Source organism: Thunnus thynnus, chromosome 12 (genome assembly GCF_963924715.1).
Source record: "Thunnus thynnus chromosome 12, fThuThy2.1, whole genome shotgun sequence".
NCBI classification, from domain to species: Eukaryota; Metazoa; Chordata; class Actinopteri; order Scombriformes; family Scombridae; genus Thunnus; species Thunnus thynnus.
The window spans coordinates 7393719-7418245 of NC_089528.1; the positions used below are offsets into that span (position 1 = coordinate 7393719).

At 38.9% G+C, this 24527-nt stretch overlaps 1 protein-coding gene across 1 annotated transcript; it reads right to left on the reverse strand.

Annotated features, from left to right (window-relative positions):
• Positions 1–2703: 2703 nt before the first annotated feature.
• Positions 2704–19770, reverse strand: tgm1l1 (transglutaminase 1 like 1). The gene is made up of 14 exons (XM_067605026.1): positions 19593–19770; positions 15837–16126; positions 15451–15642; positions 12248–12499; positions 10098–10216; positions 9394–9501; positions 9071–9248; positions 8334–8472; positions 6954–7146; positions 6367–6520; positions 5762–6046; positions 4450–4610; positions 4146–4282; positions 2704–4031 (listed from the first exon to the last, which is right to left on the reverse strand). The coding sequence occupies exons 2-14, from the start codon at positions 16123–16125 to the stop codon at positions 3887–3889; spliced, it is 2352 nt and encodes a 783-aa protein (XP_067461127.1). The 5' UTR covers position 16126; positions 19593–19770; the 3' UTR covers positions 2704–3886.
• Between the last annotated feature and the right edge of the window lie 4757 nt (positions 19771–24527).

Sequence of the window (24527 nt, forward strand, 5' to 3'; positions counted from 1 at the left end):
GCCATCTGAGAAGTAAAGATACCTTGTGGAGTGTTTGACCTTTAGTATGTGCACAAGGATGCATATGCACACGCGTGTGGGTGATGCAATGTGCACTCCCGCCAATGGTTTCAAACTATTTCAAGGATCTATAGGTGGCTGCAATTTGCCAGCAAATGCAAGGAAGAAGAATGTTGCTACTACTAATCATGGAAGTAAACGCTTTGAAAATGTTTTAATGAGGTATGATATTTTACACTTCTGTAAACCTGCATGACCTCAAGGACACACACGGTGTGTTTTGGTGAGTAGCACACAAAATAAACATAACTTTTGTGTGTTTCCAAGAAAACTCCACTAAGTATCTTTTCAAGAGGGAATGTCTTTTCAATGGAACTGCCAACAACTAGACACTTTTTCACAATGCAAAATGATTTTTTAAGTTTTTTTTCTGTAAAATCTTAATCTGAAATGTAACATGTAACTACAGCTGTCAAATAATTGTAATGGAGTAAAAAGTACAATACGTCCCCTTGAAATACAATATATAGTGGAGCAGTTGAAGGATAAAGTAGCAACAGTGTGCTTAAGCACAGTACCTGAGTAAATGTACTCAGTTAATTTGCACCATTGCCTCCAAGTCTACTAATGGAGAAATCCACATGTAGTGCACTTTGTGGGGTAACCAGTAGAGGTCACTAACAAATGTCACTCCTATTAGGTTAACTGTGCATTTAAGGTTTCTGCCTGTCAGTGGTGGAAGATGGACTGTGTGGTCCTGCATTCAAAATGTTTTATGAGTGAAAATATACATGCATTATCAGAAAGTGAAACTACTCTTGTCCGGGCAGAATGGCCCATTAGTGTTAGTTGTTATATTGTCGAATTATTAGTAGTATGACATTACATTTAACAATGTATTATATTTTATAAGCTGATCAGTATGTTTTGTATGTAATATATAAACATGTAAAGTAACAAGTTACCATACTTAATATGGTCAAATAAAATTTCCCGTCAAAAAGTATTTAAGTGCAATGGTACAAAATGGAAATACTCAAGTACCTCAAAACTGTACGGAGCACCACTGCTGTCTGTACTTCTATTTCAGTAAAAGTAGCAATACCATAAAATACGTTTTACAAGTAAAAATTCTTTAATTAAAAAAATCAAAAGTACAAAAATGCTAGCAACAAAAGTAACCTAAATCATCAAAAGCAGGCAGCAGAATGGCCAGTGTTATAATAAATGAATGGATTGTTATCACTGATGTATTAATGTTTCAATATTTTATAAACTCATCAAGGGATTGCATGTAAAGTTTTGATGTGAAAGTGGCTCTCAAATGAATGCAGTGGAGTAGTTGTATAAAGGAGCATAACATGGAAATACTATTTATTTATATAATATCACAATCAGTTATACAATGTATGTCAATATGTCAGTATCTTAAATTACAAAATGCAGCAAAGGTGTGTCACTTTCCTCCGGCTGCACACTTGAAACGTGTTATTAAGAATTAATTCATCCCTTATGCAACACATTTTTTTGTCCACAGTTATATTGCAGAAATGGAAAGTTACAGGCTGTCACATTCTTCCTCTTTGATCTCTTGATTACATCATCATTTTATCCTCTCTCACCTTTACAACCTGTAAGGGCTTGCCTGTTGTACAGAGGTAGAACATAACTCAGGAGCCTGGCCTACATACTAGTAAATGTTTTATTACCAGCAAAGCACAGGAAATAAACTAGAAATACCGCCTTGCGTCTGTATGCCTTCGCCAACTGGTAAAGTTTACATCCATGTTTGTCCAGACTCATAATAGTTGTAGTGAAGATTTTGAGGGATATTTAGTATATTTAGTAGTTTAGTATATATATATATGTATAGGATATTTAAGTATTAAGTGTATTTTCCTTGAATGTGTTCACATGCTTGGCCAATAAAGCTGATTCTGATAAAACACAAAATTGTAGCCATGACAGTAAACAATGCTTCAGATATGATGTTGCTACAACAAAGCTACAAATTCTAAAACGTGGATGCTTCACACACATCTTCAACCCGGCAGCACAGATGATCTGTACAATCACCACAGTGTCAAGGTGGCCACCCAAGATTAGTGTCACCAATTCAATATCTGATCAAATGTGAAATATGGTCACAATCTCCCTTTCTGTTCCTGAGTTATGGCGTTGATAATGGCCAGAAAAGTGTTTTTGCAGAACATTATGATGTCACATTGAAGTTGACCTTTGATCTCTTGGATATAAAATGTCCTCACATTATCATTTTATCCTATTAAACATTTATGTGAAACTTTGTCATAATTAGTGTATGAACTCTTCAGTTATGGCCAAAAACATGTTTTGTGAGGTAATAGTGACCTAGAACTTTGGCCTTTGACCACCGAAATCTAATCAGTTCATCCTTGAGTCCAAGTGGACGTTTGTGCCAAATGTAATGAAATTCCCTCCAGGTGTTCCTGAGATATTGCATTCATGAGAATGGGATGGATGGGAGGTCACAGTGACTTTGACCTTTGACCAGCAAAATCTAATCAGTTCATCCTTGAGTCCAAGTGGATGTTTGTGCCAAATCTGAAGAAATTCCCTCAAGGCATTCCTGAGATATCGCGTTCACAAGAATGGGACGGATATACAGATGGACAGACAACCCGAAAACATAATGAAACATAAAAACATTCCAGGTAGACAAGGTAGATAAATAGTATAATATTAGTATAGTAGTAGTAGTAATAGTTTCCTTCACATTGTATGTTGAGTGCTGAAAACAGACTAGAACCAGGTGAAGCTATGGTGAGTTAAGGTCACACTTCCATTCTGACATGGCTGGCTGCAGTTCACAGCAGTGACAAGTCCAATTTTGCCAGAACTTGTTATACAAAGCTTAAGTCAGTGTAATGTACACACATACGATGAAAAAAAAAAAAACACAAAAGATAATAAAAAGCAACATCTGGTAGAAGTTCATCTTAGGGAACATTAAGGCTTGCATTCTGCAAATGGAAACATTTCAGTTTTATGAATGCTGATTTGTTGGTTTTCAAAATAAACAAGGCAGTATGAAGTTGCATTTTCTCTGATGATCAAAGGAACATTTTTGACATGTCCTTGTAGAGTTTTTTTTGCAAATCTTCATGGTAAATTTGTACAGAAAAATTACTTTTTCAACAAATTTACATTTTCTTTCAACAATATTACAATTTGTTATTCAATCAAATAACATGTCAAAAAAACATGAGAAGTTGTAATGTGCCCTTTGCAAAATGTCAATGTCAATTACAACATCATTCCCTTTAAAACATTTCACAGTACCCTTCCTTCATGAATGCGAAAGCCACGTGAGGTTCATTTTGTCTGACAATACTTTTCATCTTATGAAATGCTATATGAGTAATACATAGGCCTATACAGTATTTACATTATCACAAAATAATGGTGACCTGAATCTCTGCACCTTCACATGCTTTGTTCAGTGTCTTCAAATGCATTAAGGCATGTCAGAACAGTAATTGTAATCTAACAGTTAAGTTTATAACTTTAATATATGAATGCTCGCTAATTAAAGCACTTGCGATGCATGCATTTAAACTCTGTGTATACACAACTGTATATACATTTCAGAGCAAGGCAGAAGTGTGAATTTATATTATTTTATGTAAAAAATATAATACTGATAATGCTACAGTTAATAATTGCATATTCATAGTTTTAAAATATCAAAAATTCAGATTTTGCTGTAGTACAAAACAAACAGAATATTTTAAGATATAGAAACTTTGCACACTTTTCATATAATTAGAGGCTCTTAGTAAATATTTTGACAAGTTTATAAAGAAAAAGTGAGAACCGGACAGGAAGTGATCTTGCTGGCTCCCACTCATTGTTCAAGAACAACGATATCGGCCACTCCATGCACTTGTGTGAGCTGTTTACAGTCGAGTGACGCCACAAGCTTCCTGGGTCCGGGTTGGGTGGGGATGAAGTGTTCTGTCAGTGTCACTGTGGAGTGACTACCAACGTCACTGAAAGACAAAAAAAGAGGAGTGAAATATCAGTCTGGAGTGGGAAATGTGGGGGGAAATGCACGGGTGACAGAGGTTATTTGGCAAAAAACAAGAGATGTCTCATTGTCTTACCCAACAACAACTTCGTGGCCTTTCTGCAGACCCAAGCCCTCCACTCTGAAAATGACTCCCTTCAGTGTTCGTGGCAGGGGGTTGGTGAAGGTGATCTTGGCTGCCATCTCCTTACCAACCACGGCTTCTCCCAAAGGCTGCCAGGAAGAAATTCAAAATTGATCAGGATTTGTGAAGTAAATCTTCATTTCTTAGGCTCCCGAGTAAATAAAATTTTACACAACAAAATCCTTAAAAACGGAAAGAATGCTATCATGCCAATGCTAACTTTAAATGAACTGTTAAATGCTAAGCAAAAACTCACCATGATGTTGAGGTCAGGTGTTCGGAGCCTGAAAGTGGTCTGGTTGGCCAACACTTGCTGGGTCTCACTGACTCTTCCTGTCAGTGTCAGCATCAGGGCTGCCTGGTCCACCAGCTGGTTTTGGTACTGTTGGTAGGGCAGTAACCACTCAATGGTCTTTTCTGTGTGGAGAGAAAAAAGTGTTGGGCTACGTATTCAGAATGTTCACTGTAAAATTTGTACTTCCTTATATAAATACTGTTGATTAAAGAAGTAACCCAAACTGTGAAAACATTAAGTAGACTTTATCTCAGTTTTATGATGTTTAAGATTCTGTGTCATGCATTTACTTTGATAGTTGCATACTAGCAAAGCTCCCCCAGCTGTTCCTGTGCATTAAAGCTAGATTATCACATTTGAAAGAAGAAGTAACATATTCTTCCTCTTACAAATGAAAAGTAAAAGAAAAAATAAGCAATAAAACACACCCTTTTTCAATTCAATATACTCTAGGGTTTTGCCTTTCTTGGGCTAGTATGACCAGTAGCTTATGCTGTGTTAGCTAATGTTAGCAAACTTCAGATTGAAATTGCTGACTTACAGCATCAGCTCATTGACTTAATGAATCTTCATTACTTGTGCTACTGTTACATTACATTTTAATATTTACCATTGTGCTATAATTGTCATTTGTGCGGACAGTCACTGTTAAATTACATAAGCTAGTCTTGCTTTAGATCAGCATTAATTGGTTTTCAGCTACTTGGGGGAGGCAGAAACAAACTGTACACAACACTGACATACTACCATCTTTTATGCTGATATGGCGCACTTGTTGGTAAACAGTTGCTTACACATCCACCAAACATTAGCATTCATTTAGAGTTGTATTTCCATCCACTTGATGAATGTAAGACCAATATTCATTCTACTTTTAGCTCTATTTTGCTCTCCAGTAACTCTTCAGAAAAATATCTGGCTTTATAACTGTTGCATATGTTCACTAGCTAGATGCTAACTTTGTTGGTCTGCTGTTGCCATGCAGATAGCATACAATGGGTTTTTAGAACTTTTCGCTCAAAATAGCTGCTCTCTCTACAAAACTAAGATGAAAGCAGTGAGAGTGAATCAATAGTTGTGGGCCATAATTCCAAAACAGTGAATTAAAAGACACAAAAACTCCATAGAGCTAAGGGGAAACTTTAAAGTTGAGTGATAATTCTCTGAGTTTGTCACTACAAGCGACCCCTTTCACATACATACATATCTTTTGATCCATTGTTAGTATAGAAATACTGATCATAACAGCTTTAAAGCATAGTGGAAAGCCAACCTTCATTGGGCAAAAGCTCCACAGGCATCTCCTCCTTCTTGATGGTGCCCCTCAGCACACCAGTGTAGTACATGACAGCCACCTGGCTGTGCAGCGTTGTCCGACGGGGCTGCGAGCTCAGGTTCTTCACTAGGATGGTCAGTTGGGCATCGGCACCCATCCTGGGCCCCTCGCCCTCCATCTTCACTTCCACTCTCACATCCTCTGCTATGGGAGTGGAGTAGACGTCTGGCTTGCTGCCATAGCGACTGGCAGTCTCCACAGCAATGCGTTCGTCTTCCGACCCTGACAAAAAGAGAGGAGGGGGTGAGTGCACCACATTCTGTCTGAGGTTTCAGGATTTATTGACAGATACAAGAGATATGGCACACAGTCCTTCCAAACAACGCAAACAGTGAGACATAGTTTCATATTTTGAAGAAGATGTGAACAGTTGAGGGGTCAGCTGAGGGGAATCTGTGCACAGCAAAATGATCTATACAGCAAGGACTTATTAAATTATTACATTTTAAGATGGTTCCTTGTAGGAATAATTATGTCTGGTTCTGCAACATCAATCAAGGGTAGAACTGAAATGAAGCAAAGTATAATATGGTTGCCAGTACCTTCCTGGTATTTGTACAGGTGTGTGATGTCTGCCCGTGTCTCAGAACCCACTGCTTTGGTGCTGATACAGTGGCCGACGGCTTTCTTCTCACTGTGAATCTGGCTGAAAGTACCATCAAGATTTTTCTGCCAGTAGATCTTATCACTGTTGACCTGATGGGAGAGTAACACTTGATCAGCTCAAACATCAGAGTTCATTGGAAGTTTGTCTTTCATACACATGACACAATTTAGGTAGAGTATGCACAACTCATAAAAATGGATATATATGAAATTCCTCTCTGTGATTTTCTTGTAAATTAACGCAGATGAGCTGTGTTGTTGATCTAGAAAGTATCAGGGGAACCAAGAAAGAAGTCCTTGTTTGAAAGTAATCCATGCTATGCTAAGACAGAGGGTGTGCGCTAAGAGCCACTAAATTAGATGTCTATTAAAACTTCAAAGCTTTTAAAGTCTTTGATACCTGTAATTTAATTCTCACTTTGCAATCAGAGACAACGCCCTGGTAACGCATCAAAATATTCCCTGAGAGAACTAAATAACAAAGGTCTCTGCTCATGCACATTTGCCAGTTTCTAGCCCTCACCTCAGCAAAGATGAAGGGTGTGTCATGTTTGAGGTAGACCTGGCCAGAGCGGATGGCGTTGACAGAGGAGGGGCCACAGCGGAAGGTTCCCTGGCTGGTTTCCTGGGGAGTGGAGTCAATAGCCTGCCAGCCTCCATAACCAGCGGGCAAGTCTGGTCTTGCCATCCAGCAGTCGTTCCATACGTGGAAATTCCTATGGGTAGATGATATTAATTATGTCATTTGAGTTTGCTTATAAATAAATAGTTTTACGTTTTGGGAAATACACGTATTTTTCCTTTTGCTGAGAGTTACATGAAAGGCTCAGTACTACTCTAATATGTGTCTTGGCTTAAAGGGATGGTTCGGATTTAGTTGTAGTTTGGTTGTATGAGATGCAACCAAAGGTACACTATAGAATAGTGCACAGTTTAGAATATTTTCACTGCTTTACCTTGCCATCAGGCAGCCCTTTCCTTTGGCAAAACATTTTCTCAACCATAGAACTTCTGTATTCCTACGCATGTTGCATGCTGTATTATGCCACAGATCAGCTGTATGGGTCAGAAAACACTGCTTAATATGAAATTGCAGCCAGTAGCCACTTAAATTTATATTGGTGTAAAGAAATAGTAAAAAAAATAGCCTGGCTCTATCCACATTTTTACACTTTCCCTACGTATTAAACAAATGAGATAAGTATAACATGTTAATTAGTGAGCTTTAGAGGTGCTGGTAGGTAGATTTGGTCATCTTTGAACAGAGCTAGGCTAGCTGCTCACTGTCTTTATACTAAGCTAATGAGCTGCTGGCTGTAGCCTTCTAGACAAATATAAGAGTGGTATTGATCTTCTATTATAACTCTCAGCAAGAAAGCATTTCCCAAAATGCATAACCTTTCTGTTAAGATTACATAGCATAGTGTTCATTTAGACCTTTTAGAAACATCTTAATTTCAGATTCGTGTTAGGTTTCATGAACATGTGTGTGTAAGTATTGAAGAGTCCTTTATGGATCCTAAATTTAACAGGAATTATTGACAAAATTGCAGCTGTCTACCATTGCTACATTTTGCTACATTTCAACAAGCACCTGATGTGCTTTTGCTTCTTGGTTAGAGAGGAAAGGAGTAAAAAATTAGCCAGAAATAACAAAAAATGACACCAATCATTCTAAGGGGCACAGATAGTACTTCCAGATAGCAGATAGATACCAGATTAGCCTCTGCTGTCTGAGAAGATTTACAGATAATTGAAAGAGCACGACATCATTGAGGTTTCAAGTTAGAGGGGACTGCTTTTGGAGAAGATCTAAATATACGGTGCATTCCTAAGGTATGGATTTAGCAGCTGGCAATTTTCATAGCAGGGTGTCCTGGCCATGTAAGGTTACACATCTTACCAGACAGAATCACTGTTGAGGTAGTCAATTGGCTTCATATTCTCATCGAAATATACATCTGTGGTGAGGGATACGTCAGTATCATGAGCAGACTGGAAGTTGGTCACACTGCGGGCGGGTATGCCAAGACAGCGGAGAACTGGAAACAGGGAAAGACAGAGGTAGAGTAATTAAAACTGCATTTACGATGTCATTTCACAATTCAATTATGTGTCCAGATGCTAAGACATGAGCAAAATGACTTCAGGCATTGCTCCTAAGATGGCATTTGCATGCTGGCACTGAACTTTATTATCCTGGCTGAATGAAAGCAACACGTGTGGCTCTATCTGTGACAAAAGTAGGAGGTATGACAAGAATGCAAATGCAAGGTATTTAGGGTGTATATGAGCTACGGCCTGCTATCAGGGGCAACACTATGTGCTAAGGTCAGCGAGCTGTCATGTGAGGGACCCTGCCTGCACGCACTATGAATGAAGTGTTCTGTTACAGTTAGAGTTAATGAAAAGGGCCTGATAGACAGGAAGTCTGTTCATCAAATTAACATGAACATTGGAAAACACACAACCATTGGGTATCCTCTGTGGCATTTGCACATGCACACACATACAATCTCTTCACATGGCTACTACCATAGAGAGTTCCAATTTCCCACTTAAGTCCAACCTGTCTACATAAACATGTACTCCTCACTCACACACAACATCACATGCTCTCTGTTTAGCTCACAAACTCACCTGTTGTAGTGACCCCGGAGAAGACCCAGCACTGTCCATATGACACAGGCGTTCCATTGGAGGAGTGGTATTTCCTCAGGATCTCCACGCTGCTGCTCCAAGCCGTAGGAGACACTCCATCAGAGTAATCTCCTGACCAGTTCCCAACCAGAACCCCTGAGTCATCCTGAGCATTTATCTGATAGGAGAATGGTGACACAGACAGTGAGAATCTGTCAGCATGTTGCTGTGTTGTGATGTTCACTTTCAAAGCAACATAATGCAAGTGAAAAGGTAGATAAATTGAATTATCTACTTAGTGATCAAAAAAAAAAAATTCTTACCATGGCAGATATGACCCTGACCACATTAATAGAATCCCCTCGGCCAGATGGTGGCATGTCACTCTTTTCCAAGATGAACAGACATGCTTCCAGGATCCCCTCATGAAACTAAAGTGAAGAAAAACACAAGATTACCAATAAAGGAAAACAGTCCATTCAAATGAGAATGATATATGCTGTATCATCACATTATCTGTATACAGTATTTTAACATTTAAACAAGAGTCAATTGCTATATTAATTGTGAAAACTTCTGTTAACAAATGAGACTAGCACATTAACAACAAGCCACATGGTAGCACTGGATGTTCCTTCATTATGATGAACGTGGGCACTGCTGTTAATTTTGAGTCATTCCCAAATACACGGTCCTGCTGCTGTGAATACTCACCAGCACATATTAATCTGCAGCTGGAAATAGTCCCCAATAAATGCACTATTTACTTCTGTTTTGAGCAACATTTGCTAAAAACTACAGTGCCCATATGTTTTAGAACCTAGCTTTTTTTTTAGAAAAAATAAAAAACATTTTCATTGTATGTTTTCAGTAGGAACCAATGGGTTTGGGGAATGAAAGTTGGAAAGCATTGTTCTTTTCATGGGATTTGTTGCTCATCAGCAAAAATATAGAATGATACCAGCCACATGGATAAGTAGAATTAGTCAGTAGAGTACAACTGAGTTTTTATTCTGATATTACATACCTGCCCAAAGTTCCATGTGCGAGAACCTATTTGATTCTCTGTGCCATAGTAAATTCTCCCGGTGTCATTCAGCACATACTCTTGCCTCTCATCATCGTCATCCAGGAACACTGTGTCCTCTGTAAATATATTACACCATTATATATGTATATATACAGTAATTTGGCATTACAATACTTACTATTACAAACAGTATACAGGTATCTCTAAAGAAGATCCTACTAAACTAAACTTGAAAGGAAATACACAGAAACTCTGTGTAAATGAACTCCTGTCAGTACTTTGGCTTCCTCCTTCTCCATAAAAGTCACTCACAATCCATGGATTAGTCATCTCTTTAGTGACTAGACTAGATTTCTCTTGAAAAATGTGAAAAAGTCCTCAAGGCCAGGAAATGGTTAAGATACACAACGATCCCTCGGTGGAGCCCACATTCATTTATGGGAAACAGTCTGTTTTAAGTGACATCAGCGCAACAGATTTGGGCGCGCACCACTGACATGAGCCTTTCTTTTTCCATCTCTTTTATCTCTTACTGTTACTACCGTGATTACCAGTGGTTGGATAAAGTAACGTGAGAAATAGAGAGAAAAGGAAAGCAGTAAAAGTATCAGGGTATTCAAGATGAACGTGAGAAAAAGCAAGTGGAAGGAAGAGGTTTAACAAAGTCATGAGGGACAACTGAGAGAAAGAGGGGAAGTTATGCTTCGGAGGGAAATGGGAAGGGAGAGTGGAGCGGAACAGAGAGTCTTGAGATTTTACAGGAGAAAACAAGGGAGGTGAGGCTGACAGTATCTGGCAGCTCTGATTATTGTGGTCCTCCTTGCTTACTGAATATTTCTGGAATGTGGGGAGAAACAGACACACACAGGAGGATAGGAGGAGCAGAACAGAGAACAGAACAGTGGGACGATGGAGTGAGGGTTGGGTCAACAGATAGCAAGAAAGGAGTAACACTGGGTGGGGGAGGCTTACAAAGGGAGGAAATACAGATGGAGGCAGTAAAAGCGAAGGAGAGGACAGGTTGTCACCAGCTGTAGGATTACTCTGCACTCGCCCCACGGCGTTTTATACAATAATTGTAGGATTTTGATGAGGATTTATGAGCGTGAGGCAGGATTGGTTTTGGGAAGAAGAGACTGAGAGAGGGAAAAGGAGATTGGGCTTGATGCCAAAAGCAGTACGCTGCCAAAAGCACCAACCCCATAATGAAAGACAGACTGTTTTTTTAACAGATCCAGATCCACTGTTGTTATTTTGCTGTGTTGTAAATGTGCTTTTTTGGGGGTGGGGGTCAAATATCCTGTACAAATAGTTTGCAGAGCTCAGCAAACAAAAAGGCACTCAGCGGAATACCTAATGGACCTCATTTACCAATCGCCTCTTAACTGAACAGTAGAATAATAAGTATGCATATTTTTTTAAAGAGATGGACCTCTTTTTTGTTTTTAATTACAAACATTTTGGAAAAAAGAAAATACTGATAAACCCCTCAAAGTGTTTGGATTATCCAGTAAGCACAGGTTTAAAATAATATCTGTATGTATGAACATTTCATAAATGAGGCCACTGAAAGTTGGTTTTATCTTAAAAAACCGAAGTGTTTTGGTCACAAACGTATCAACATAGTGGTTAAGTGGTATTAAGAAGTGTTGAAAGTCTTGAATTACAGCCAGTGGAGTTACATAACTCCCATAGTTATACACAGGGTCACACTGTAGCTATTTGACAGACAGCAACACTCTCATCGTCTGAGCTGGCCTTTCTTGCCCATGTGTAACCTTATAACAGGATTCCTCTCAGAGGTAAAGGTTAAAGAGTCATCTGTTTTGTGCCAATATTTGCAATCAGAACGATGATGCCATTCATTATCCAGCAGTTATGTTGTTCTCTTTACGTCTTCCCTGGCAACTGGGCTGTATTAGACACTTCTCCTGCAAGAAATACATTGACTTTGGAAGATATTCTGCTTCAAACCTAATATTGAGCCAAATAGTAACCATTTCATTCTAGACATGTTATGTAACACTGTCTGTCTTCCCTCATTTTTCTCCTCTTATCACTTGTGGCTTGTCTTCTTTCCGTCCACTCTTTCACATTCCACAATCTGTGCAAAGCCTCTGCCCAGTTCACACCCACTGCCAGCTTACCTTCACACCAGGGGTTGAAGAGCATGACGATGTTCTTGCTGGACTCGTGAGTTGTTTTGGCCTCACCCTTCGGAGAGCAAATTGTGACTGTGAGGCCGTACAGGCCAATCACAGCACTGGCTGGTGAGTTGACTGACAGCTTGATCTTGTTGCCGTTCTGCTCTACAACCTTGGCCTCCCAGCGTTCATCCTCCAAGTCATCCACCAGCGGAATGATAACATGGGTGCCTTTGGACACCATGGGCAGGGGACCTACACCACACAGGTTATATTTGAGTCAAGTTGTAAGGATGCAACAAAAAGAAACACTATAGCAACATTTTTCCTGTACAATAGTCTGATGTATCACAATGCATTTCATGCTTTGCCTTTATGTGGTTTTGTACAATATGCTCTCATTTGAATTTATGTGCGGAGTTCTACCCAATAAAGGAATAAACTGACATTTTGGGAAATAGAGAGAATTTGATTAGATGATAGATATTCTCCACTCTTATATATGTCCATTAAATATGAAAGCCTACAGTCAGCAGCTGATTAGCTTAGCTTAGCCTAAAGACTGGCAGCAGGGGGAAACAGCTAGCCTGGTTCTGTCCAAAGGTAAAAATATTTCTACTAGCACTTCTTAAACCCACTGATGAACGTGTTGTATTTAATTTGTTTAATCATTTTACAGAAACCCATTTGTTCTAGTGCTATAGGGGACTATTTCTTGGCCGGGTGCAGTGACTTCCAAAAGTCTCTGCTCGTGACGATAATGCCAAGCCTCCAGGAAGAATATAAGCTACACCATGTTAATTAGTGAGTTTTAGAAGGGCACATAGGCAGATTTCTTTACCTTTCAACAGAGCAAGGTTAGCTGTTTCCCCTTGTTTCCAGTCTTTGTGCTAAAGTAAGCAAGGCTAACAGTTTACTTGCTGTAACTTCATATGTAACGGACAGACATGAGAATGATTATCGATCTTCTCATATAACTCCCAGCAAGAAAGAGAAAAAGAATGTCCCAGAATGTAAAACCATTTCTTTAAGGAATCCAAAGATTAACTACATGCAACTGATTTGCTTTGCACCAGTAGAGCTATCAGAATATAGCAAAACATTTGATTGGAAAATGATAAACTCATAAATGAAGTTAAAAAGAATAATATAGCACAACCATCTGCAACTGAACAACAGATTCTTTCATTTACAATGAATGAACCTTTGGGACAGAACAACATATTTGACGCTTTTAGTATAAACAAAAGACAGCCTTCCACAGGCACATGATGTTGTACAGTTTTGTTTGTGCAATCAAAACTATCTTTGAATCACATTTTGTTTTAAATGTGTGTATGAAAATTCTAATTGTGCACCTCCATTGAAGTGCCTTTTGAGCCTATTTTATTTGTGATTCTCAACTGACCTTGAAAGTTTGGATTAACTAAAGTTAGACTGCAGCAGTGGCAGTGGAAGGACTTCATTGCAACATGTAGCTGGACATGGGCAACTCTATTATTTACATCACAGTAATTCTTAGTCAGTTCCCACAGTGGATGACACAACCATAGCACACTGTAAACCACAGATGCATCACTGCTTTGCACCCAACTGTGAGTAGTTTCTCTGGAAAGCCTCACATACCGCACGTAAACACACATCCAGCCAAACACAGAAGTGGTTTATCTTACAGACAGCTAGCTTGGATATGACAATGTTTTGCTTAATGATTTGCTAAATACTGACAAACTAAGAAAAGTTAACAACTTTATATGTCCTCTTGTTGTGAGAAAAGGGTTATATTAAAGGTCCTTCTAAGCTAAGAGACTTATTGCATGCTTTCCTCTGAGCTATTTTCTTGGTGACACCCTGCTGGGCTTTAGCTGCCATTTACTAAAGGGAGTATGGAGTTTATCAAGAAACCATTGTTCTCCAGCCGACCACAACCAAGACTCCCCACCCTTCCCTTGTTGAAAAGGAAATCAATGAAAAACGTTGTCTCTTTTCTTCTGGAGCAACTTCACCTTTATTGAAAACTGACTGCAAAATAACAGGTTAGTGGGCTGCAATGATACAAAGCCCAAACACTTAAAGCCTTTTCACAGCAAATGACACTGTGAAAGCAACAGCAATGAGAGTCTTTAGAATTTGAATAGCTCAGATAGTTATGTGTGTTGAGTCCTTGCTTCCCTCTTAGTGGTGGTGATGTAATGGCAATTTATTCCCTAGTGTGTATGGATCACTGTAGTGTGAGGTCTGTAAATACCAAAGGGAGGTGTCCGGTGTCCTAAGGTCTGGAATATGTTAAGACTGTGGGTGGAATCTAAAACGTGTGGTGTAGCTATGGTTGAACTGCAGCTCGATTTAAACGTGCTAGCTACGTATAGCATTCTGACCATGTTTTCCATGCTTTGTTTTGAGTTAATGGTTTGTTCCTCTGCGTTTCACATGGGCTTGAGACTAATATCGATTTAACACAATGTTATACATGAAGATCAGTTTATTCGTCATGATTAGTATGACTCAGCCTGTGAAAATTGTTTTATTATGTCTTCTGTGTCTATAGAGAAGCTTTCTAAAGTCTGAGAAAACAACCCTGATGAAGTTAGTCCTCTGAACTTGGACAAAGAGTTCAAAGGATGAGGGTATTTACCAGGCAAGGAGAGTCTAACAAATGACATTAACATACTTCTAAACATTTACAAAAATCCTCCCTCTCATCCCCAGTAATACAACATACAAATTGTAGGATCCAGTGTTTATGAAGCTTGACCCATTCTAGTGACTTAAAGTTAGGGTATCTCAACCTCTGCTGCATTGATTTCCATCATTCTTTTTTAATCTGTCTCTTATGAATCCCCAAAATTAATGCCGGTTGCAATGCAATTGTTGGAGTAGCCCTTTAAGATTTATTAATATATTTTTCTTTATCATTTTGGTTTTGATTTCCCATTTTCCTGCCACTGCACTAGTTGATGATATAGAGCACTGACTTTCTTTCTGACTGTGTCTGTTAGATGCTCCTTTGGTCCACTATGATGTTTTTAAAACATGCATTGGGCCTAAATAGTGTGACCACCTCTCAGTAAAAGCACTTGGCTTTTGTATCAGAAAAGATCAAATTTACACCTACTATACTGGTTGCATTGTATGTCTTTATCATTTAAGTAATATATATATCTGGTTGGAAAGTATGACACACACCCCCTCCCTTAGCCTCATACCTGTTTTAAGGTCCAGATACAGCATGTGAGTGTCAGCCTTGAAGGGCCTGTTGAGCTCCAGCTCCATCTGGAAGGTCTGCCCTCTGCGGATGATCAGCTCATCTCCGTCATACAGGTCAGTGTGGTGCTCCCGTCTGTTCTGACTTGTCTTGGAGCTCAGCAGGTCCACAGAAAGCACTGACAACTTCATTTCTGAGAGAGAAGGATTGAATATCCTTATATAATAATGCTGGAATAGGTTTGATATCTTCTGTAGGAAACATCATGATGCAAAAACTGTCCAGAGGTGAATAAACCCAGTCCTGGGCCCATGCCATGTTTTGTAAAACAAGCCACCTTCACATCTAGAGTATTACACAAATGACCTCAAAAGTCAATCACATTACCTTCCAGTTCCTTTGCTTCTCCATTCTCAGGCTGTGGCTTAACAGGCTCCGGGGCCAATTCTGGGGCTGGGGGTTTGACAAATTCCACCTTATCTGTAACATCATAAGAGGTGCTGTTCTGGCGCTTACAGCAACAGCATATTTTCCTGAAAAAGCGGCAACATCCTCCTTTCTCCTGCTTCTTCTCCTCATCCTTGTGAATGGTCAGCTCCACCCGGGTGGGTGGGGCTGCTCCTGGGAAGCGCCCCACCTCTGACGTGCCTCTTACTGTCAACCGTTCACCTGGCATTCTGGAAGACATGGAAAAATTGCTATTTCAAGATACGAATCAAGATATTAAGTCAATACTTTACACATATGACACTACTGAATCGTCCTGCTTTTCCTGAAATTAGGATGTGTGTTAATGACAAAGTTCAAGGGCTAACTGGAAACCAATAAGCAAGCGGTGCGAAGAAAAGAAAACAGAAATTAGGACAACAGAACAACTTACCTTTTTTAACAGACTGAAGACTAGAACTGAGATAATTAATTGAGCATTGCAGTTTTTCAAGCAAAAATGCCAAACATTTGATGATCAAGATATCATCTCAGTATAATCTCCAGACCTCACTGTGAATAGTTTTCATTGGAACTACAGAAACATTTCCTTGGAAAACTGTTGACTGTGTTTAAAACTTTCTGCATGGCTAGAGGCCACAAGTAATATTGAGTAATAAAAACATTTGTGCCTGAAAACTCAACAAAATTGTTGGTGAAGCACAAAAAAAAATCAAGAAAAAGGATGTAAATTATGGCCTCAAAAAGTTATGTACACACTTCTCCTTCTCCCTTTCTTTCATCTCTCCATTATAAAACAATCAATAGTCATCTCTTTTACTATTTCCCACAATTACCACATTCCAGACACGCACTTTCCTCGGCCATCAGGCTTTCCCAAAGCATTCTGGGGTATTTAGCCTTTCATCCTTGTCGGCTATACTCCCTGCGCAATCTAACATATTGTACCCACTACAAGCAGCTGGATTTCATCTGTCTCACCCCAGCTGTTGGGGCGTAATACAGTTTGTGGTATGTCTCTGTGCATGCACATAGGTGTACAGTACTGTAGCTCATGTGAACATTTATCACACTGTCACATCCCCACCCTCATACAGTGCACTAATAATCACAGTGGAATTAGATCATTTGTTACATCGAAGATAATCCCTGTCCCTCCTGCTCGTATTCAGCTTTGAAACTCGGGGCCAAATGTCAACTCTGGGAAAGTGAAAACAAAGAAGTGTTTACTAAAATGAAAGGCAAAGGGAGGAAGTCTTTCCCTCTTACCCCCTTCTTTCTCCCTTTTTCCCACAATCTGCATCTTCTCCACATTGGTCACATTGGGCTGCAGCCAGGCGCTACACACAAAAATAAATCTATATTACCCAAGCATTAAAGCGCCAATGGGGTTTTGTTGGCTCTTGTAAAACACCCATGAACTGTAATGAGCTGCAGTAATGCACGTAGTCAGCTAAATACAGCGTTGTTGAGTGAACACGTATAGGAGATGTTTGGTTTATGGGGTAATTATTCTCATTTTTACAAACAACTGACTATTTGCTAAGCCCCATCCCCTTTAGTTACTACCCCTGTCAAGCTTTATTCTACACAGCACCTGGTTCACAGTGATGACTGTGGACATGTGGAGGGTCTTTAATATGGCTACATACATGATATAATGCTAAAAAGCTGATGCTAAAGCTACAAGTTTCACGCAAAATGTCCACATCCTCAGCAGTTGGTGATCCATGTAGGCAACATGTAAATGAAGAAGCAGCATTAATTACCATCATCAATAAAAATCTATAAGAATAACAAAATCTTCTTATATACTTGTGCAGCAGTAATGCTTTATTATTTATATACTATTTATGATTTATTTATCATATACACAAGCAGCAGTGAGAGTCTTTGGTAAAGTGCTGCTACTTTTCTATTGATTGCATGTCTAAATATTAACATCGGACAGGCGTATCACACTGATTTGGGGAAAAAAGGCAGTGATATTGAAGTTCAAAGTTCAAAGAGCGGACAACAGCTGAGGAATAGGTGATAGTGAGGGACATCTCATAGTATCGGACCCGTGTGTAGGTGTAGAATACGCATGTAGCATCTGTGTGTGTGTGTGTGTGTATGTGACTATGTGCACCTCTGATTTTTCAATTCCGTGACTTCCTGAGTTCACCCGCTGGTCAGATGCTTTCTCCTCCCTTCAACCGTTTCCAAATCCTCTAAATATTTGGCAGAAACATTCATAATTATCGTGACAGATACAATGGATCATGTCAGCTCTATGTATTGCAACATGAACTCCACCCAAAACTGTTTTCACACTCTCCTACCCATTCCATCCTGTGCTCTCTTATTTTAGGAAAGGAATCTGCATGTAGACTGAAATGAGATGAAAAGCTCGGCACATTCTGGTTACAGGGCAGTAATTCTAGATTTATTCTATTGCATTAAGCTCTTTTGCTTTTATCTTCTTACTCACAGATGATATCTGACTAAATATTTGCGGTGATAAAATGCAAGATACAGGTACAAATGGACAAATAATACAACAAATATGGATATTTTTCAAACGTAACAGCTGAACAAAAGCTTTTCAGGGTGTTTAGTCAATAATTTGTGTCTTCACAGGCTTTCTAAAGATCAAGTTATCTCACAACTACACCTTAGGTGGCCTAAAATTGTCCAATTAGAGCCATCCACTCAACCCCCTAAAACCATGAAAAGCCATTCCACAAGCCTAATTTTTGGCAGCCTCGCTCTTCCCTCACACTTTAATGCAGTAATTTAAATGGATTTATAATACAGCCATCAGCCAAGCTTGAAATGAAGTGTTACTTCTTCACACACACCCCCCCCCCCCGCCGTTCACTACCACATGTATCACATCATCCATTATATTGCATGTGCCCACTCCCTCTGCACTTCTTCCCAGTCAGTTAGTGTTGGCATGGCGGCAGGGCTGGTATGCCTACTGGCCCCTGAGATAAGCGCTGTTCCCAAACAACAGCAGCCGCTTTAAATGGCCAGGCTTATATGTCTGATGATGTTGCGCCCATGTAATATTAATTAATTGATTAAAGAAAAAAACAAACTTGAAATGTCACAGTACGATAAAAGCCTGGAATGCCATCACATGTAGAGAAAAACAGCTAGAAATGGATTAAATCCTTTGTACTGCACATCCTTCAAGGTCTCTGAGAGAAGAAAAGGGATCAGCTGGTTAGTGGCCAACCAGCTGCTGCTGAGGGCATGAAAGTACCTTAACTACTTGTCTTTGTTCTCCATTAAACATGGTAAATGCTTTAAAGCGGATATAACAATAAACCAACTTTGGCAGGATGAGGCGGCCCCTTCCTTATGAAGTGCTGGAAGCCCATTGGGGAAAGTGATTAGTTGGATTGTTGTTATGTTTGACAACAAAAAAGGTCCATTCAATAAACAAAACATACTTCAACAATAGTCAAATGACTTTTATAGTATTGCTGAGCCAGAAAAAGTACTACAACTGTCTCCTTCCCTTCTATTCTCCTCCAGATAATCATCATATAAACCTTTAATTGTATGAGAGATTTTCTCTTATGTATGAGAGGAAACCGTTAGGTCAGGCGTGTCCAGTTACAGGTTCACACTTCCCTTCATGTCCGCTACTAGGAAAGGAAGCATACAGCAAAAACATGTAGTATTAGTGAGTGACGCTCTTACTTTCTCTGTGAGGACTCTTCTATGGATCAGCGGTGAAACCTCTGCTTCGTCCTGAGTAGTGATCCCTCAGTGTTTGAAAACTTTTAGAAACTTTTTTCTGTACTCGCACTTGGTCTCGTAGAAGACTTAGATATCTGTCTGTCCAAGAATGTACTGCACGCTACTTAAAGTCCCCACACACCCCTTTCCCTTTCAGCTCTGCCCACCCCGCTCCGCCCAGAGAAGCAGTTTCTCCACGAGATCCAGCTCCGTCGAACGCAATTTGGGCGCGCTGCGTAGAAGCACGCGTATATGACACACACACACACACACACACACTGGACAAAAGTTGTTACGTAAGATTCAGCACTATTTTTCCAATGCTGGAAGGGAGTGGAAGCACGTACAATGGAGGGTAGGGGAAAAAAACTTGTGAGTCTAAGTCATCCACTAAACCCAGAAAAAATCAGAGGCATTAACAGGGATTTTCAGGAATTATGTAGAAATATAAATATTATAATTGCCATAGAATGAAAAATGCCATAGAATAATTTAAAAAAAAATACACAGAATAAATACAAATGCCATAGAATAAAACTGTTGAATATTTCCACACAAACAGTTGACACCACATTAATAGACCAAAATCACAGTTTTAATTACAAATATCTTGGTTTCTGGAATGATGGATAAGCTGTGCTTCAAAAAGCACATTAAACTACATCACTTAAAGCAAAACTGGCATTCTTCTGCAGAAATAAGACTTTCTTTTTTTCTTTTGGACTATGGCGATACATTTATATACACATTCCTGCTACTTAAATCTCTTGATTCAGTACAGCATTCAGCTCTTAGATTCATAACTGGAGATAGCTTCAGAACACATCATTGTATATTATATGTGAAAGTTGGGTGGCAATCGTTGGCAGTGAGAAGGGAGCAACATAGTATTCTATCTATTTACAAAGCACTAGTGGGCAAACTTCCTACATATATCTCATGTCTTCTCTATTATAGATCACCTTCACACTACACTAGATCTCAGGATTATTTGTTTTGTGAAGAACATCAGTACAAGTTAGTACTGAGGTTGTAAAACTGGCTTTTAAATATTTCACTCCAAACAAGTGGAACAATTTACAAAAGCTTGCTAAAATGGAAGAGCTGATCCCTCACATCCATTTCAAACATCTTTTGATAGATTTGGTACAGTGTGAATCGACGTGTTTTCTATGAATGATGTTGATGCCTTTCCTTGAATGTCTTTGAACGTTGTCTCTGTTCGTATGTCTGCTGTAAATCGTGTTAGTTAATTTGAATTTGTACACTGTAAATATTGTGTTTATTTTCTGTATGTTCTGTATTCAGGGCAGCCTTGGAAAAGAGAGCATGCTCTCAATGGCCCCTCTCTGCGGAAATAAAGGTTACTAAATAAATTGCATGCAGACTGAGTGATTCAAGGGGTATTTGCAGGACATTGACTGTAACTTACCCTGGACACTTTCAGTTCCCCTTTGTTGAGTTATTTAGGAAATGTCAAAGGGTGGACAAACCAAACTCATTTTGAGCTCTGATCTGATAGAGTTCCATCTTAAGTTTAAACCATCTTACAAGCCGGGACAAATATTTTTTATTGCATATTGCTGATGTCAAGAAGAAAAACATGATGATGAAATGTTTTTCCAATTTCCAATTCCAAGTAAGCTGTCTCAAAGATTCCAGTTCTTCCATAGCTCCACCAACCAATAGCAGGAGACACGGTGATTTGGCAATAGATCATAATGAAGTAATATCTGATCAGACGTGATGATGCAAAGCTTCAACGCATAAACCTGCCTTCTCATGTCAATCAGAGTTAAATGGCTACGTCATACCAACTAAGAACAATACAATGAAATAACATAAAACTAGTTTAAGTTCAGGTTTATTAGTCATTCCACTTATGAGAAAAAGTGTTGAAATAAACAGAATTCTTTAGGGATCAGGTGAGAATATAATAAACTGGGTACATAAACAGACAAAATGTCCAAAAAACATAAAAGCAGTGTCTTCTAATAAGGCATATATACCAGAGTAAAAGGATTAAACAAGACATATACACATAAACATGCAGTACTATACACATAGTATGTGCAAATAAAGACTTAAAATTGGTGACTAGATTTACATGTGTGTTTAGGTTAATCGAGGTGTGTGTTGAGTGCTTCCGTGTGGCTGCAGTGTTCAGTATGTAGTCTTGACACTGACAAAATGTAGCAACAGGCCATCAGACAGGTTAAAAATATCAATGAATACATCAACAATTAAAATGGAGTGTAAAAAGAAAATAGTTTCCCTTTACCACCAATCAGCTGTGTGACAGCCTAAGAGAACAAACTGTTATTTATTCTTGTGGTGATACAATACATTATCCTCTGTCACATGGCATAGGGGTCAAACAGCATGTCTCTGTGCAGAATAATAACAATAAGAACACCGCTAAAAGCAATTAAAAACATATAGCACAGGCATGCTTTTATTGAAAATCTGCAGTATATAATATGAAGGATTTATGTTGTAATATCCTATGATGACATCTAAAACTGACATATGTTTATTCTATATTATTCTATATACTTATATTTTAGAGTATAATATATATTTTCTATTCAAATATATCATTCAGTTTAATCAGTCATTATCCGGCAAATATTTTTCACAACAGATATTTTGACATGTCATACGGGAAAAGCACTGATGGCTAAATTCCATTCAGGTGTGCCAATTCCAGTATTGTGTGGTTATGCTGGCTTACTCAAATGGTGGATAGATGGAACAATGATATCATTAATATCACTGGTTACACCTGTGTTTTTCCTGCTCTAACAAGTCAACGTGTCTGCAATGAAAAGGGCTCATTGAGGAATGAAGCCCTTCATAAGAATAAAGTAACAAGATAACCTTTAGGAACTGATTTATTCAATCGCTACAGTATCATTGGCACAGACTTGTGGTTTAGAGCCATATACATTAGATTTTTGTCATGACTGTTTGTATTTTGAAAAATGCAGACCATTTACAGTTTTATTGTTGATCCTGCTGGCCTGACAGCGGCGTGATAAATGACACAGACAACATTCGCAGCTTCTGCAGAGCGGTGGGCGTGAGAGGAAACATAAAGGTGACTTGGGTTCACCGAGTATCTGAATGTAACAGATGGGACTGGGTCCCAGCTCTCACTGTACGTGGGAAACCAAACAGCCAACGGTGGGCCAAAGGAAACTTCCTGACTGTGTGAGACGTTGGGGATTGGGAAGAAAAAGTACCTTTTTCGTGTTGTGTACATTTCCACTCTGAACAAGTGAAAAATACACTGTTGTTCATTTAAAAAAATCTTTCTCTGCAAACATAGATTGTCCTTGTGTGCAGAAGTATCACTGAGAATATGTTTGGTATGTGCTGTATTGACACTTACCTGTTAAATAATAACCAACTTCCTCTGACTTTTGCTGCCTCTTGTGAGGGTGTGTAAATGCATGCCGAGCCACAACCCACATAACTCTAAGATCTGTTGGACATGAAAAGTAGCCAGATAAAAAATAACACAGTGGATGAAAACAGCACAAACTGTATGCGCATATAACATTAAAGGAATAGTAAAACATTTTGGGAGCTATGCTTATTTGTTTTCTTGCCAAGACTTGAGAAGATTGATACCACGGAGCCAGTTAGCATAAAGACTGGAGGCAGGCGGAAACAGCTAGCATCTCGTTTGTTTATTCCGTACAAATAACAAAGTGTAAAGACAATCAATCATAGTGCTACAGGAGGGTTATGTGCTGGACTACCTTGACTATTAGCTGGTTTACTACTACTACTAGCTGTTTCCCCCTGCTTCCAGTCTTTAAGCTATGCTAATTTAAACTAAGCTAACGGCCTCTTGGCTGTAGCTTAAATTTAACAGACACGTGTGATAGTGGTTTCGATCTTGCATCTCTTGGCAAGAAACAGATTAAGCATATTTCCTCAAATGTTGAACTTCTCCTACACCATATTTTTAGTCTATCATCTTACTGTTGAGTGTTTGTTATAAAGGTCAGTGATTGCAACACCAGAAGTCAAAGTATTTGCAATCTTGTTTCCATTACTGCTATGAGTAATGTTATCTCTCGCCTTGTGGATTATATCTTGATCAGCAGCCAAAACGGGAACGGATTTTCATGTGTGATACATATTTACATTAACTTCATTTATTTCTTAAGAATTTTTCACACCCATAAGTAGTGGGAGTGGAATATTTGCCATTCAAAATTACTGTTGTTGCTCTGAACCATGAAATTCATGACAAAGTTCATTGTGAAATCAAGCACTGAGGGTTTTTTTCATCACGTAGTGTGATGAAATGTGTCTGCGTATGTCTGTGTAATTTGAAGTCTTAATCACTTGCCGTGTTCATTCACAGTTTGCCCTGTGGGGCTGATTCATACGCTGCAGTTGCTGTGGAGATGAACACAAACAGATAAATCCAACAATCCAGAAACTCTGTCATACTTGCTCTCTGCTCCCAACTCTCTTCATTAACAAAAGAATCTTCAACTTGTTATATTTCATTTCTTCTGTATGTATTAAAGGCAAAGCAGTGTGCTTTCTGAACACATTTTAGATAGGAAACACTTTCTTTCCTGAAAAGTACTGAATAATTTAGTAGAGAGCAGACCAGAATTTATTATAGTTTCCATATGTTTCAGCCTGTTCCAAGCTTTTTGTTATCTCCATACATTGTCTGAGGGTGTACAGCCATGCAAGCTCTGAGAAGCTGCATAGTGTTGCTTTGAGTGATGCCCAAATGAACATTGAAATAGGTTTTTCTCCTTTTCATACAAACCATTAGAAGATCCCTTCATAATGCACTTACAATGTAAGTGATGGGGACCAAAATCCACAATCCTCCTTCTGTGCAAAAATGTATTTAAAAGT

Bases quoted from the DNA above. Each gene is read 5' to 3' on its own strand.
- tgm1l1 (XM_067605026.1), bottom strand. From the start codon at position 16,125: ATGCCAGGTGAACGGTTGACAGTAAGAGGCACGTCAGAGGTGGGGCGC. The intron at 6,521-6,953 runs GTGAGGGCTAGA...CTCTCCCATCAG, and splicing joins CACCCTTCATCTTTGCTGAG to GTCAACAGTGATAAGATCTA. The intron at 6,047-6,366 runs GTACTGGCAACC...TCTTTTTGTCAG, and splicing joins CCTGTACAAATACCAGGAAG to GGTCGGAAGACGAACGCATT.